Genomic DNA, 17,631 nt, shown 5'->3' on the forward strand with positions numbered 1-17,631 from the left:
AGTAATACACTTCTCCCCAACCCTAGCACTGAGATACAGCCACATCTTGCACTAAAAGATACAAGCAAGTAGAAAAGGAGGACTTGTGGCACCTTAGAGACTAACCAATTTATTTGAGCATGAGCTTTTGAGAGCTACAGCTCACTTCATCGGATGCATACTGTGGAAATTGCAGAAGACATTATATACACAGACACCATGAAACAATACCTCCTCCCACCCCACTCTCCTGCTGATAATAGCTTATCTAAAGTGATCATCAAGTTGGGCCATTTCCAGCAGAAATCCAGGTTTTCTCACCCTCCGCCCCCCCACAGACAAACTCTCTCTCTTGCTGGTAATAGCCCATCCAAAGTGACCACTCTCTTCACAATGTGTATGATAATCAAGGTGGGCCATTTCCTGCAGAAATCCAGGTTCTCTCACCCCCTCACCCCCCTCCAAAAACCACACACACAAACTCATTCTCCTGCTGGTAATAGCCTATCCAAAGTGACCACTCTCCTTACAACCTGCATGAAAATCAAGGTGGGCCATTTCCAGCACAAATACAGGTTCTCTCACTCCCCCACCCCCACACAAACTCAAAGAAAGCAAGTGAGACTTCAGGGGAAAGTTAAGTAGGATGAATGTAGCTTCCCAAACTGAGCTTAAGTATTTTATTTACATATAGGCTTTTCTACAACATTTATCACCATAGTATTCGAGCGCCTCACAAACATCAATATATCTTCACAAAAATGTATAATCAGATAGGCACAAAGATTAAACGTCTTGCTCAAGATCACAGGAAATCTATGACACAGCCACAATAGAACCCAAATCTCATGACCCAAACATGTCACAAAACAGTTCCATAGGCATGAGATCGTCCTTCCTGTATCTGGCCAGGACACTAGGGCTAACATCTCTCAATACTAGGATGATGTCTGCCATAGGGAAAAGTCATTGATGAGACTTAAGATGGCTGAGGAGTCCAATTCGTGCTTTACAGGTTTTTCCCACATACGTGACAGGTGGTTGCTTGGAAAGAGTACAACTGCTGGCCTGGATGCTGTACCCTTTCCTTCCTCCTCTGCTGTTTCTCAGTCTCTTGAGCAAGGCGATTCTCTTCAAAACGGGATGAGGCTTGACGTATGATATGCCATCACTACAGCTCTTTCTAATTCATGGGATCAATGCCTCCCTTCTTAAGATATACTTTCAGGGTGTCTTTGTAGCATTTCTTCTGTCCTCCACGGGTCCTCTTACCATGACTAAGTGAGAAAAGAGGAACTGCTATGGAAGATGAGCATCAGCCATCCATACACAATGACCAGCCCGGTGAAGTTGATGTTTCATAATCTTTGCCTCAACACTGGTGATGTTAGCTGCAGAGAGAATGCTGGCATTGGTGCAATGGTCTTCCTATCCGATACAGAGAATCTACCTAAAGCAGCACTGTTGGTACCACTCCAGAAGCTTAATATGGCTTTGGTATGTCACCCATGTCTCACTCCCTGAAGAAGAGTGGGGATTACTACTGCATTGTAGACCGGCATCTTAGTTTCCAATAAAGACACAACGGAGCAATTTTCCAAAAGATACGCTGGCACAACGGATCCCATGTTCAATCTCCACATCAAGACTGGTGTCTAGGTGAGGTGGCTACCAACGTAAGGGAAATGCTCAACATTTTCCAGGGGTTCACCACCAATGACAATTTGTGGGAGAACAGGAGCAGCTTGTTCTGGGGCAGGATGGAGGAGCACCTTAGTCTTCCTAATGTTGAGGGAAAGTCCCAAGCTATGATAAGCGTGTGAGAAGAGATCTAGGGCAGATTGCAAGCCAGCCTCAATGTGCGTGAAGATAGCACAGTCATCAGCATACTGAAGGTCAGTAATAACAGTCCTGGTGACTTTAGTTTTAGAATGAAGATGTCACAGATTGAAGAGCTGGCCATCCATGTGATATTCAACCCCAATTCCAGAAGAAATGCAGTCACAAAGAAGAATCAAGATTATGGCAAGAAAGATGGAAAAAAGGGTTGGGGCAATAACACAGCCCTGCTGTGGCTGGCTGGCTGGCACCTCTACTGTTGCTTAATATGCCTTAGCATCTCCTACAAGTACAGCTCATCGGAATGAGATGTGAAATAATTCCTGAAGACTACACCTCCAAAATGCAGAGCTTCACTCCCCTTCACCCTCCTGACATGTTGGGACACTGGTTCAGTATTACATTTAGGGGAAGACTGCTGTCTACTTAAATCAACACCACCACTTCCTACATCTCCCTGGGACTTTAATGTCTCCCAACCAATATACAGATTTCCATTGTTGCCCAATCTTCGGACACTTCATTAACTGAATGCCTCCCACTGACACACACAGTATTGCTTTCCCACCAGGGTTCCTACAATATAGCTTAATTTATAAAATACAAATAAAATGTTCAGTGTAAAAAAATCCTTGCATGAAATAAAGCATATGTATAAGTTTCTAAAGGATTGAGGTCTAAAGGTATGATGGTGAGATGTGTCCCATATACAACTCCCACTGATGTCAGTGGGAGTTATGTATGAAGAACACATTTCCCAATAATACTGTCATGATATGCAAGCTTGCATTAATTAGTCAAGACTCTGCTATTCTCATTAATTCTTTTGCTTTTGTGGAATATGAGCAATAGCAGAAGCACCAAATCTGACAACAGTCAGGACAACAGTATTTCATTGCTTTATACTTTAAGATTATATTCATAACTATAAGGGCTAGAAACATTTTTAAATGAAAGATCACATTCTGCAGAAACTGAATGTGAAATCACCACATTCACATAGAAAGTGCTCCACTCACCAGTGGCTGAGTTTTTCAGCCTCTGTTTACTTGAATACAGTAAAACTATCTTAAGCAATCACTCAAGGGGGACAAACAAAAGCAGCTGCTTACAGAGGTGGTCTTCTAATAGAGACGGTGAAAAATTATGTTCCCACCCACTTGTAGAGATCCCTTATACAGGTTAAAACGTTCGGGGATTTTTATTTTTAAAAATTGCTATTGCTAGCATTATTTATATGCATAACGGTTATATACACTGGACCCTCGCTAGAACATGGGATTTGGGATCCATGTGCGGTACCGTGTTAATGCAAGGACCGCGTTACAGCAGGAACCACATTAAAATGAATTCCAATTAAAGTAATTAAATTTGGGATCCGTGGCCACAACCGCCTTATATGCGAATTCGCACTATATAGACGCACATTCTAGAGAGGGTCTGGTGTACTACTGAAGGCATATTAAGCCTTTAGAACCATACACAATCCTACAGTCTACATGTAGTTGCTCTTTCCAGTCGAGAAGTTCTTCCTCTGATGGAAAATTCTCATGGCAATTCCAAAATAGCCTCCACTTCCATACACAAGTTGCTTATCTCAGTGGGGAAGCAGGTTTTTAATACCAAAAAAAAGTATACACCTTCAAAAAAGTAGATAGAGGAATAACAGATTGAAAATACACTTATTCTTCCTCATATACAAGGACAAGAGGTCACTAACTGAAATTAGGATGCAAGATATTTTTAAAAGATGAAACAAATACAGCTAATTGTTAATTTTCATGAAGCACATCCTTTAGTAGTATTTAGTAAAGGATTAGACAATTATATGAATAATATGGAAACAAAAAGTAAACAATTCTGATTTACCAACAGACCTTCTGGCCTAACTGTTGGAACTTCCAATGAAAACAAACACCAATATTTACAGTGAAATATCCAACCTGTTCTTCTGAAGACCCATGGAGGAATAAATAACCTCCAGTGATATGTGGGTTGAACAAGATTTGGGAAATTCTAGTGAAAGAAAAATTCACCTACAAAAAAAGATTACAAAACTATTTTGAAATGTGGTTACTAGAAAAATATTCACCGGCTGGCAAGCCTTTAACGGTTATGTTCGTTGTTTAGTAAACACTGATGGTAATGGTTTTGTTTAATGAGATTAATTCTTTACGTATTATTAAACATACATACATTTTATATATATATATATATATATATATATATATATATATATATATATATATATATATATATAAAATGTAACTTGTATTGGGACAAGTATGTAGGTTTGCACAGTGTTAGTCGGAGACAGTATCTCATACTAATGGCCACCATTAAATTACTGAATGACAATTCCTATATTCCTATGCGAAAAATGGATACTTTGTTATTGTTCTGTACTATACTCAGAGATACAAGGTAGGTGAGGCAATATCTTTTATTGGACCAACTTCTGTTGGTGGGAGACAAGCTTTCCAGCTTCACAGAGCTCTTCTTCAGGTCTGGAAAAGGTAACTAGAGTATCACAGCTAAATACAAGGTGGGACAGATTGTTAAGAATAAAGGGTTAACACATGTTGCAAGAAACTTCTTAAAATGAAATAGGCAATTAACCTTTTTCAAACCTGAAAGAGAGGTCTGTGCAGCTCTAAAGTTTGTCTCTTCCACCAACAGAAGTTGGTCCATAAAAGATGTAAACTTACCAACTTTGTTTCTCAAATCCTGGGATCACCATGCTACAATATCAATGCAAACTATATTGTTTGTGTTATTTATTTGTTACAGTATCAAGTATTATTAAAAACAATTAGCAGTTTTAACTGGAATTGTTAACAATCATGAAATTGGCCACATGACCTTTACTCATCCACAAAAATATGATGCACAAGGAAAAGTAAAATTACTTTTCAGCTGTTCAATAGGAGATACATAAATGAGCACAAACGCAATAGCATTTTATGCTTAGGGAAGAAAAAAGTCATTACAGGCAAAGAGTTGAGCTATGATCTCAAAAGCAAAATGTCGTCTTTTAACAAAGGTATGCCTCAGTAACGGTTTTGAGTTACTAAATAGACTGGTAACTGCAATAAAACAGGATTATCAAATAAGGCCCTGATTCAGCAAAGCACTTAAATACTTCCTTAACGTAAAGTGAACCACAACGCTTAAGTGCTCCGCTAAACCAGGATTTACTTAAGATTGTGCTTAAATGCTTTGCTGAATTGATGTTTACATCAGGAAACAACAAAAATAAAATATAAAATGAAAAAAGCAATATCCACACAGAAGAAAAAATTGCATACAGAGATTAGAAATTGCTACAGTTCTTCTGGAATACTGTACTAATGTCAATGCCAACCTGAGAAAAGAAGAATAGAGCGAAGTGGCATGGAGAACTGGCTCTGTAAATATAATTACAATGCAACATGGTTAATATCACATCAAGACCTGAAAAATTTTATTTCACAGCTCCATAATATGACAAAAAATGTATTCTTCTCAAATGGAAATGCATGTGCCCCCCTACACCTCCACACACAGAACGTCAAACTATTGTCAGGGTTGCAGCTCTTTTAAAGATGAGGGTGAGCTGTGTTTCATTGATAACTTTAGTGGACAGCACTAGATACAAAAACATTCAATGTGTTGTCAGTGGGAAGAGAGCTAAGAAGAATACTAAAGAAAAATGAGCATCAACTACACATGAAACCACAGCATGTAAGTCTCCAAAATCAGTATATTAGTGAGATGAGCGCTAACAGAAATGAGGACTGCTCTATTCTAGGAAATTACATCAGTATAACTACGTCGCTCTTGGGTGTGAAAAATCCACACTGCTCAGCAATGCACTTAAACCGACCTATCCCCCGGTGTATACAGCAATAGGTCGATGGAAGAATTCTCCCATCAACTTTGCTACTGCCTCTCAGGGAGGTGGAGTACCTACGCTGATGAGAGAAGCCCTCCTGTCTTCACTGAAGCACTACAGAGGCACAGTTGCAGTATTTTAAGTGTAGACAAGCCCTGAGTGTTAGTAAGTGACTATAACAGTACTGAAAGTTTAAGTGCATGATACTGTAAAAGGTGCCGTACAGTATAAAGCATCTCCTGGAAAACTGCTGGGGGAATACAAACGGACAAGCCTATAAGGGGCCAATTCACTCTTCAAACAACTCTTGCCTGTACATGTTTTCCTTTTAATATTACTCACAACAGCCATTGCTTCCTCCCACTTAAGATCTGTAAAATGATGTTCCTTTGTGTGATAAACATTTCTGAACAGCTAGTCATCAAAATCCGTTAGAAACACTAACTAGTTAATGATACATACATAAAATTTATTACATTTAATGTATTAAAAATACAGTACTTAATTTTTTTTTAAATGACTGTCAAGTAACAATCCATTTAGGGCTCAAAGAAAATCTTTATCTTTGACATATATTGTGCATATGAGGAGTGGATCTGGTGAGAAAAAAGCAGTGATGTTTGAAAAAACTTGGGATTGGTAGAACTGAAGAATGTATTCTATTCTTGTGGACTTTTTCTGAACTATTCAGAGAAACAGAAATTCACTGAAATAAAAAGATTCTCCAATGGTGACACATGAATTCAACATTTCAGTATTCTTCATTGTCAGACTCTGGACTCACTTTGCATCAACTAGCATGAAAGGAAAGATCCTACACTAAAATATATAATTTTGTGCTAAACCTCTTTAACATCCTGAAGTCCTTCAACTGAACTCCCACTGAAGTAAAAAAGCAGCCATATAAAGAGTGCCATTTTACATTTAATTGACATCATTAATCTATCAAACGGTGACAAAAATCTCAATTAAATTTCCACCACCACAATGTAAAATAAACTTCAAAAGCAGCAAGAACACAGATTTTTGTTACTTATTGGTTACAATCAGGAAAATAGTTAACCCAGAGACCATAAAAGTAATCAGAAGGCGGGGGGGGGGGGGGGGGGGGGTGAGGGGGGGGGGTGGATGACTACTTTCAAAGAAGCGAAGTCCACAAAGAATATGGAGGGAAGGAGAAAATTTCCCATTGTAAAAAAATTTAAAAGGGAGGCTTTTTTTTATTTTGCATTATTTATTTTTAGTGTCAAACTAATCTAGGGGTAGTAGAATGAAATTAAAAATAAAATTTAGGCAGAATATCAGGAATTATTTCTGACAGTAGGATACAATAAAACAGCCTCCCAAAGGAAGTCTCTTTGCTTGTAATTTTTAAAACTAGACTGGACAAAATGCTGCAAGACATTGTAGGAAACAATCATGCATTTGCAGGGAGACCGATTATTTCCTAGGTCACTTCCCGTTTCTAACTTCTGCAATTCTTTGATTCTAGGAAAGCAGATGCTTTAGATGAAAAACCCCATGGAACATTTTCTCTATGTCATAACAAAAGATGGCATCAGTAGAGTACCAAACAGCTAAAATTTCAGCAGGCCTGTAATATCCACCTCAATAAAGGAGTGACGAGAGGAAGGTTTCAGAGCTTCCTTTGAAAGCAGGAATAATTACGCTTCCCAAACCAAAAAAGGATACATCACACAGAGGTGCTAATAAACTATCTACAAATATGAGTCTTAGCTGATATGTCATCCTCTTACTTTCACCTCAAGTAATAGGATTACAAAATGTAACTAAACTATGAGAGTGGAGAATAAAGAATGGGATGATTTTTCAATCCTATAATTTAGCAATAAGATGTTCATGGGGCAATATCAAAGATGGCAGAAAGAGAACCTCAGAACTATGGAATGCTCACATGACAGATCAACAGAAACAGATCTCTCACAAGACAAAATAATAACTCATTAAAATGTTCACAGGACAAAGCTCAAATACTATTTTGCATTTATATAGCATCTTTTACCAGTGACCTCTAAACATTTTACAAGCCTTCAACTTTAACATGCATGTGAGATGGGCAAGTTGTACATCCCTGTCACCAACTGGTGCACAGAGAAGTTAAGTGACTTTCCCAAGGTCTTACTAGGTGTCATTGGCAGGGTCTGAACTGCCAGTTCAATGTTCTAACCTTGAGACCACAGTTAGTAAATAATAAAATACAAAGGGGCTGTTAGAGACAAGAGGGTTTTTTTAAATTTACTTTATTACTAGGGATTTTGCAGTACAATTTTTAAAAATTGCTTTCCAAATTCTGGGTTTAAGATCTGAGTTCATACTTTAACAGTTCTCCGAAGTCAGAAATGAACAGTGGAAATATTTTTATTTCAATAACTGAATAACAGGTGAAGTTCTGAATGCCTTTTCTACTTCATTCTATATATTTCTATGACTACTGACGAACTATTATTCTAACTTTATAATGCATTTCTATTTTAAAATAAATTAACTACAACATTAAGACATAATGCCTTTAGAATAGTTAATATTAACTATACCTGAAACAGGCTCAAAGAAGAGAGTCTAGCTTCTGGATTTGAGCAATGAAACAGTAAAGAAGCACACATGCATCAGGTATGACAAAAAACTAGTGATAATTATCAAGATGATTAAAGTGCAACAAAGATAAATCTAAGGAAGAGAGATTAAAAAGAGCAACATCTATAAATATTAGGTATATGCATGAAAAGAGCAGCTTGCAATTCTAGCAAAACATACAACACAGAGAATCTCTAAATAAATCTGAAGCTTTAAAAAAGCTTTACATATGTGCGTACTCAATACAAGGTGAAAAGAATAAACAAGCTGAAAGATAATACTGTGATAGTACATATACTACACAAACAGAAAAACTAACAGGAGATTACATGCTAAGCATGCTAAAAAGCGCTTTCTATCATGTTAGAAAAGTGAGAGCCTTCATTAGACATTAGCCAGAGCACAGCAGGCTGGTGCTTAGGCAGGAGAAGTACCATTTGCTTACCTCCTGTAACAGATCTGCCTGCTCAATGGCTTTAAGAACGTTTTTCTTGGAGGTCTCCTGAACTTCCCCTCCCAACAGGAACTCATCCAGAATAAAATAAGCCTTTTCAAAATTGAAGATGATATCAAGTTCGCACACCTGAAAAGCACAATAAGTGTTGTGATGGGGGGGGGTAGCACTGCCTTATTAAAGTTGCCTGACACTTCCTATTACTAGATTCTTCTTTCACTTGCTCACAACTTTGCCAAACTAACTGTTTGGGCTGAAAATTTCGATTTCAGGCATTTTCCTAAGGCTGAATTTTTTGTGGAGAATTTCAGTCAAAATGGTTATGCCACTTCTGAGAGTGAGGCTAGTGAGAAATACATCTTGCCCATGTTAAAAAATTCTGGTGACCATTTCTCTGACAAGCTCTGGTCCCCGCAAGCTTTGGAGCAGGGACTTGAAATTTGGCAGGAGGGAGGCCTGTGTGTCAGGGATGAGCCTTTCACTGTCCCCATGAGAATACACCCAAACTGCGATTTGGCCCAAGCCCCTGAAAAACCACAAGTTCGCATCTGCTAGTAGAGAATTGCTTGAATTTCATAGCTAACTATGGTTCTTTCTGCACTGAGTATGCTCTAGCCTGCGGCTGCAGAGGGCTGCACAGAACTCTTCCTGAAATTGCAGCTGAAGGAAAGCAGATTGGGGACAGAGCCTGGGGGGAGAGAGGAACAGGACACACAACCCCCTCCTCACTTGACAAGGGTGTTGTGAAGATAGGTTAGTTACCAGGTTGGTTTGGCAGAACAAGTGATGTAAGATTTACCATATATATCAGATATCCATGTCCAGCAGCAAACATATCACTTTTAAAAATACTTTTTGTCCACTAAGCAAGATGATGATGCACTTACTATATTAAAAACACAATGGAATTTTGTAAAAAACTGACACCAAAATCAGAGTCACTAACTTACACTGCCAAAATACTTGTCAAGTAGTTCCACATAACGATGAATTATTTCCAGGGTTATCAGTTCGTTGTCCTGATCTTCAATAGCACAGCAGAAATAAAGGCTTGCATATCTACAACAACAAAATTATCTTTATGTTATCATAAAAACACCAGCCCCCATGTCAGTTAAATTTGTGCTCCTGAAAGGTGAGATTCTTCTCAGTCCTGGAAACTAAGATTTGTGTATCCTCAGAAGTAACAGATTAGAAGCAGCAGCACTGCAAGCTTGCCCACACAGTATGACCGCTGTTCCTTAAAAAGAACTGGGAGGGACCACCTCCCTGGATCAAATAATGTTTCAATTTCTATGGCCTTTTTAACCATTGACTTCTCTCACGTCAAATTGAACTTGTTAGAAAATTTAAAATGCTTTTTCATTTTTTTTTTTTTTTTTTTACCTTTTTTGTCAAACCAGATTTAACAGAAATAAAAACAGTAACTCCAGAGGATTTTTTAATGCACTACAAAACCAATTATGTCTTTTATACACAGTTGTTGGGTAAATCACTTTCTACTGGCTTAGTTTTTAAAAGAGTACAGAAAGCATCCAATAGATAAGATTTGAAAATCTAAATTAGAAATAAAACATTAAATAAAACATTATGAAAACATCAGTCTGGAAAGACAAAAATATCTGTGTATTTTTTAGCACAACAGTTTGAAGCTTACTCTAAATTACTAGCACTCAAAGCAAATCTGTCTGAATACTTCTATTCTGTTACTCAAGGCACATGACTTTCTCCACATTCATTTTAATGTCAGCTGATTATTGCTATGTTCAGCTAAATTGTTTCCCTTCCAATGCTTAAGGATAATTTGAATCTCATGACAATAGCAGACCTTTATTTCAAGTTAAATTAGTAATAAGCTCTTAAAAGGACTGGCCTTAAACATGATTAAACAAGCAATTTGACCGGTTTCAGACAAAACAGCTTTTGTGTCACTTTAAAAAAAAAAAAAGAACTCCTACTCCATAACACTTGGTCATAATACAGTGTTCACAACTAAATACAGATTTGAAAACTACACCCAACCCTTTCAGACAGGGCTTTGGAGCTGTGCTCTGGCTCCGCTCCAGCTCCAGGAAAAAACCTGCAGCTCCACTGCTCCGGAGCTGCTCCATGCTCCAGCTCCAGGCTCCGCTCCAAAGCCCTGCTTTCAGAGTCTTTTTTAATACATCAAATTACTTTTCAACAATACAAAAGAGGATATCACCTGGACCTTTCTTCTTAGAAGACTCTTTGTCCTTCATAACCATATTTAAAGACAAATTTAAGGTTGGAAACCCTGTCTATGTAGTATTTTCAACTAAGTTAAAGCAAGTGTTAACTAGAATGCATTTTCAAGTTCCACAGCATACAGTTTGAAGGGGGAAATTTAAATATATGTAAGTACAAAAGCTTCTAAGTTGCAACCCCCAACACAAATTGGAGGCAAAGGTACCTATAATGATATGCTGGCAGGGAAGAGAGCATTGTCCATCAAAACATTCAGCAATAATCAAATAATCGAAACAGGAGCTAGCCTGACCTCTTGAAGAAACTCACTCCCATATCCAGGCTATGAACACCAAGCACCTACACCAGATACAACCAGAATTGCAAGGGCCACATCTATAATCTTCTGAAGGAGTAAATAAAGGCACATGCCCTCATCAGGCCGCAATGCTTGAAGGCAGCCATATTGGTTCTCCTAGCTTGGACCTCAAAATATTCAAAACAAGCCCGGAGACGGGCAAGCTAAATCTCTTGTCAAGTCTAGAGTGGGCCCTCTGGAGATGAGAATGTGCAAGAGTTTATTTCTGTGTTTTTTCTCATGGACATATATGAAAATATATTTTCATATTTTCCCTCTTAGAACACTTCATTAAGAGGATGTCTTGCCAATACTAACCATGATGAAGGGCTACCGCCTTGGTCAAAGCATTTCAACTTTTTTGATTTGTGTACATTGAATATTTCAGGTGATGTACATATGGCCCAAGCTGTAACAGGGGCAGGCAAACTTTTGGGCCTGAGGGCCACATCGGGTTTCCAAAATTGTATGGAGAGCCGGTTAGCGGAGGCTGTGCCTCCCCAAACAGACAGGCGTAACCCGGCCCCCACCTCTTATCCAACCCCCCACACTTCTCATGCCCCGACAGCTTCCCTGGGACTCCTGCCCCATCCAACCCTCCTGTTCCCTGTCCCCTGACGGCCCCCCCGGGACTCCTGCCCCATCCACCACCCCTTGCTCCCTGTCCCCTGACCACTCCCGGACCTCCCACCCCTGACTGTCCCCTGCCACCCTATCCAACCCCCCCTTCTCCCTGCCCCCTTACCGTGCTGCCTGGAGCACCGGTGGCTGGCGGCGCTGCCACCACCGCGCCACCCAAAGCACCAGGTCAGGCTGCGGCTCTGCAACTGTGCTGCCTGGCTGCCAGGAGCACTGCGCCAGCGGCGCGCTGAAGCTGTGGGGGAGGGAGAACAGCAGAGGAGGGGCCGGGGACTAGCCTCCCGGGCCAGGAGCTCAGGGGCCGGGGAAGAAGGTCCCGTGGGCTAAATGTGTCCCGCGGGCCATAGTTTGCCCACCTCTGAGCTATAAGCTTACCAAATTTGTATTTGAGTTTGTATTGATCTCACAACAAAGGGATGTTAATGAGGCCCTTGGACTTCTTTTTTTAGAGCATCGATGATCACTTCAAGTGTGAAATTTCCTAGAAAATTCTCTGTAAGAGTGGATAAAAACTGACTTTAAAAAGTCAATTTTTTCATTTAAAACTAAACTTATTTGAAATTATGACAACCCATGTTAAGGTTAAACTTACTTTAACCTATTAAAATCACTTATATCAAATAAAAACATTAAGCAGTGTATGTTTACTGCCAAAGTTTTAAAGAAAGTCAAACCACTGAATTGGTATATGTCGTTGGGTACACACCTGGAACCAGGTTTTGTTGAAATAGTAAATCAGCTTTTGACAGCAGTAGCCTCTTCTGCAGATGCAGAGAGAATAATTTCTTCATTTCAGGTTATTTAACTAGTTTAAGTTCAATGACTAGTTAATTCAAAGTTAAAAAGCATTCGAAAGTTGAAAAGTAGTAAAGCTTGTTTTCTTTTCCAATCTATGAATAAAAACTAAATGCAAGAGGATGAGATCTGCTAGTTCTAAAATCCTGAAGGACACAGTGACCAGAAACAACTAGTTCAATTCACTAACTGCAAGTAACACTTTGTTTAATAAATCAGTTAGTTTTAAGCGGGTTTTGATTATTTTTTTTTTTTGTTATGTATCCAACATATTTAAGGTAGCTTTAGTTTACTAATTAAAAACTTTAAAATTTTGTTTGCATTTTAATTGCATTTGAGTTCCTATCCAAAGAGCTCAAAACAAACCACAAGTAAAAAAATTAATCTTGCAAATAAGAAATGCATTATTCACCATTTACTAACATAATACACAATGAAAAAATTAAGCATCTGAATAAATGTAAAGTAAGCTATATAACTGCTTAAATAAATGTGTATAGATATAGCGTTTCCTCCTAAGTTTGCAAAAAGCAGCACCAAATTTAGCGTAAAGGTTGTATTTAGTTGCAAATTAACATGTTTTAAGTATTATCAATCAGTAAAACCACCTCTCTTTAGGAGTACAAAGGCAAAACAATTAAAATTGATTGCTTAAAATTTGCTTTGATTTAAATAAACCTACTACCTTGCTCTGTAATATCTGAAATTCTAACAATTAAGTAGCTCTAGAAGAAATAAAAGAATTAAGCATGCATTTCAGCAATTTAGATTATGAAATAAGAAAAACATGAACTAGCAACATGAAACTAAAAAATGTTAAATGTTTTGTGTTTTTTAACAAGTCATGGTTTTTACCCAATGTGAGTCAAACTGTCCCCAAACTATGGGATAGAAGAAAGCAGACCTTGGTAGAGGATTGGCTCAGGATTCTCTGTAGCGTCCTCAACCTTGCAACCAAAATGGAGCACCTCTTGCTTAGGAGGATTGTGACCCCTGCCAAGGTTTGTCATTGTCTGGTTCTCTTTTGGCTACCAGCCCAGGACAAAGACTACCGGAACGCCCTGAATATGAAGGATTGTTTCCTCTGAAGGCTGCACTTGGACTCTTGGGCCACTAGAGCCTGCTCCTATTGCTTCTGGGTTTCATCATTATCTTTGGAAGAATGCACTTTCTCCAAGCCCAAAGGCACTTATACCTATCAGACTAAGTGGTTTTTATTTATCATTACTTAAATCCAGTCCTCTCAGTGGTGTTCCCTCAGCTGTGTGATGACCATAACTATCCAAACTTGAAGAAAAACAAGGAAATAAAACAAAGGAAAAATTAAATTACTTTCCCTGACATCAACTAACTTGCAATTTTTTTTAATAAGTTCCTCAACTTGACCACACCAGTTGGTGGAGAGAGTGAAACAAGTGATTACAGTGGATGTTGCATGCCTTTGGTCAGTAGGTTATAGGACCCAAAGGACGCATGCATACCCCCTCATCAAGTGCTGCCTACAAAGGTTTCATGGCCAAGTAGCGAGGCATGAGAGGTATAGACACAGGTATATATATGCTTCAGGTTATATCCTCTTTCATACTGAGGCCCTGATCCTGCAAACATAAGCATACCTTAACTCACATGATTAGATTGACATTAATCAATGGCAGTACTGATATGAATAAAGTTATTTACACTCTTAAGCATAGGCATTATCGTGGCCTAAGTGTCTAATTCTTTCTTGAATCCAGTTATACTATTTGACACAATGCCTCAACATTATTAAAGTTATCTACATAACAATTTCAGTTCCAGTTTTGGGGTGGAGGAAACTATCTTCTCACCAATGAAAAGAAGGCGAGAACAGTAGGGCAAGATATTTTATTTACAATCCAAGAGAGAATTACAGGAAATGCTAAAAAATATAAACCTCTGAAAGTGCCCCGATTCCCTATTTAAATATTAAAAATGAAAGGATGGAACTCCTTTTATAAAATTAGCTTTCAGTAGGATTCATTTATTTCCTTCATCTCATTGGAATGTCAATTACAGTAATTTGTGGAGAAAAGCAATTTCACAGCTGTTTTGTATTACATGCAAAAGGTCAGCAGAATGAAAAGATTCCAGCTGCACAACTTTAGCATTTTGCAAGTAAACAGGTACAAAGGGAGATTTCTGACTAAGAAAATTAGACAGTACTTTCACCCACAGAAAACTGATCTTGATTTCTCAAAGTGAAAAAATATTGTTTTGTACTGAGAGCAAAAATCTTTTCTTATTCATATATCTGGTGCCTGAGACCAAATTATATTTGTAACCAATTTATAGTTACCCTCTGCTTGAGGTAAACATGTTTATAGAATTTAGTCATTCTAAATAGCCCTAGAATCATACATTGTTTTTCATATTTGTATTCATCCTTTTACTTAGCTGAACACAGAACCGGAAAGAATCACTTTTTCTTAAGTATAAGAAAATCTAATCTCTGTTCTTCAGCACATTTCTAAACGCATGAGTGGCTCTTTACATATAAATGCTTCCTACTAGGTTATCAAACTAGATTTAAGAAAAAAAAGCTCAAAACCAGCCTGTTTTCATCATCAATAAGGGAGAAAACATTTCATATTCATTATTTTCTTTGCTATTCATTAAATTTTTTTTTGATGTCTAGTAATTACAAGCTTAGTGAGGCAGAACCACCTTTTGTAGACAATCTTCAGGTCTCTCCACTCCAGGAAGCTGCACATTTTCGGTTTACGAGCCAGCACTGTCTGAACAAGTTCCCTTGTGATTTTCTTCTTCTCTTTGTCAGACAACGGGACATACCACTTCTGAAGTCTCAGCTTCCCCTGACGACTAAAAAGCAACATAAACTGCATCTGTTGAATTAACAAATAAAACTGTAATGACTCTGTCCTTCAACTGTATCAAATGCAAACATTTTAAAATTAGTTTTGTTTTATTAGTTGAAATATGTTTTAAAGTAGGAAAAGAAATTACAAGTGTCAATGACAGCCATTCAAAAGCTAGTATACTCTACAAGATACTTTTAAAGGTGTAACCACTGTTTTACTAAGGCATGTTCTACACTAGAAAAAATGAAGTACTGCTGATAACAGATGTCCACAACGAGTTAAACAGAGGGCTGCACAAGATTAATGTGTAGACACAGAAACAGTGTTCGGGAACTTCAGAAACAGAGGTTACCACCACCAGATGCTGAACGCATTAGTCTAAGCTTGCAGATAAACCATGTTCAGCGCTAGTACACTCGCACCTTTTGCTGATACTCCTTGTCCTCAACATAGCTTTTCCACTGTCGACAAATTAAGAAACTGCACCCTCATCTCCTTAATGCCAAACCCATGATTTCTGATACCAAATTCACTGCCAACTGGATTATAGATAGTGCTTTAAGAATACTTTTTTCACCAATGTTAATTTATTCCAGAGTACGTCAAAGCACTTTAAAGACACTGATCAAGTTTCCTAACTCCCTGGGAGGTGGCAAGCCTTTTCCCCATTTCACAGATGGGGAAACGGGAACAAAGACGAAGAGGTTGGCCAAGGGGCTGCTGTCCCTCCCCCAGGGATAGTACGACTGTGTCTGAGGAAGCACTTGTTTTAAGCACGGTTTCCTGCACACTTGGGGGGGGGGGGCGCCTCAAATGCCCACTGAACGGGAAGAGCAAGCGGGAGCACCAGCGACGCCCAATTTGCCTTTCCGGCGGGTCTGCTGCGCGAAGGGTCCCCCCCGCCCCGCCGCGGGTCGGCCTCTACCCACGCAGGGCTCCGGCAGCCGGCCGCCCCGCTAGCGCGCCCCACGAGCGGCGGCAGGGAAACCACCCCGAGGCCGGGCAGCGCCAGCCGCGGAGCCGCCCGGGGGCAGGGCTGGCATCCCAGCCCGGAGCCGGGCACAGAGGGGCCCGCGGCAGGCAGGCAGGCAGGCGAGTCCGGTCCCCGGGGACAGAGCAGCCGTTTAACCGTCGCGCACACCCGGGGGGGTGAGGAAGGGGACGGTGCGCACGGCGCAGTCCCGGGTGTCCCCCGCCCCGGGGTCCCGTTAAGTCACGGCGGCCACACGCGCTAAGCAGGCGGGCGGGCGGGGTCGGGGCAGGGCTGGGCAGGGCTCTGCGCCCCCGCCCCCCCCCCCAGTTTGCGCAGCGGAGGGAGCGGCGCGGAGCCCCGGTATCGGCCGGGGCGAGAGGGTCTATGCCGCGGAGACTCTCCCCGCGCACCCCCCTCCTCCGGCCGGACTGGGAGCCGCTTACCGTGCCCGCAGGAGGAGGCGGCAGCAGCTGGGGGGGAGCCGCCGGGAGGCTCCGGCTCGAGCTCTTGGCACGCGCGCAGCTGGGCGAGAAACGAGCGCCCCAGGGCCCGAGCCGGGAGGGAGGAGCCGGGCGCGGCGAGCGGCTCCAAGAGGGAGGGGCAGGAGCGAGAGGAGGCGCCGCTTTTCTTCCAACAAAACTTTATTAGCTCGGCGAACACAGGCGCCGCAGGGGCTGCGCGCACCCGGCGGGGGGCGGCACGGTTGGAGCTGTCAATCAGCGAGCCGGGCATATAGGCAGCTCGGGAGGTAGCCTCGGAGAAGCCAATCAGCGAGCCAGGCACCCTGGCCAAGGGGGGGGGGGATGAAAGGAGCCAATCAGCACGACAGAACCACAATAGGGGAGAAGTAGGGATTACGGCAGCCAACGAGAAAATCAAACACACACACCGTTTTTTTTTTTACAGTAGCCAATCACCGAGGGAGACACAGATCGGAAAATGGCCTCAGTCAATCAGCAGCCTGGAGATAAACCCCTCTAATCCACCCACAAAGCCGGAAGTGACTGAGAGCGGGAGGTGCTCATTACGCATGCGCCCGCGGTAGCGTTCCCTAGTGTAATCTATACACATACGTCCCAT

At 40.6% G+C, this 17,631-nt stretch overlaps 1 protein-coding gene across 8 annotated transcripts in view; it reads right to left on the reverse strand.

Moving 5' to 3' along the window:
• AP1S2 (adaptor related protein complex 1 subunit sigma 2) overlaps positions 1–17,191 on the reverse strand; it is a 37,091-nt gene extending 19,900 nt beyond the window's left edge. For 4 of the 8 annotated variants that reach the window (XR_005225597.2, XM_043537871.1, XM_043537874.1 and 1 more), the window contains exons 1-4: positions 16,995–17,179; positions 15,424–15,602; positions 9,692–9,800; positions 8,733–8,870 (exon numbers count right to left, since the gene is read on the reverse strand). Coding sequence is in view for 6 of the 8 variants with exons in the window: in XM_043537871.1 (XP_043393806.1) it covers positions 8,733–8,870; positions 9,692–9,800; positions 15,424–15,602 (426 nt within the window). In the remaining 2 variants the exon portion in view is untranslated. Of the gene's footprint in view, positions 1–5,182; positions 6,399–8,732; positions 8,871–9,691; positions 9,801–15,423; positions 15,603–16,994 lie in introns of all 8 variants that reach the window. The other 4 variants (XM_037900924.2, XM_037900911.2, XR_006287856.1 and 1 more) reach the window with 3 other exon arrangements.
• Positions 17,192–17,631: the final 440 nt, after the last annotated feature.

The sequence above is a fragment of the Chelonia mydas genome, chromosome 1 (assembly GCF_015237465.2).
Source record: "Chelonia mydas isolate rCheMyd1 chromosome 1, rCheMyd1.pri.v2, whole genome shotgun sequence".
NCBI classification, from domain to species: domain Eukaryota; kingdom Metazoa; phylum Chordata; order Testudines; family Cheloniidae; genus Chelonia; species Chelonia mydas.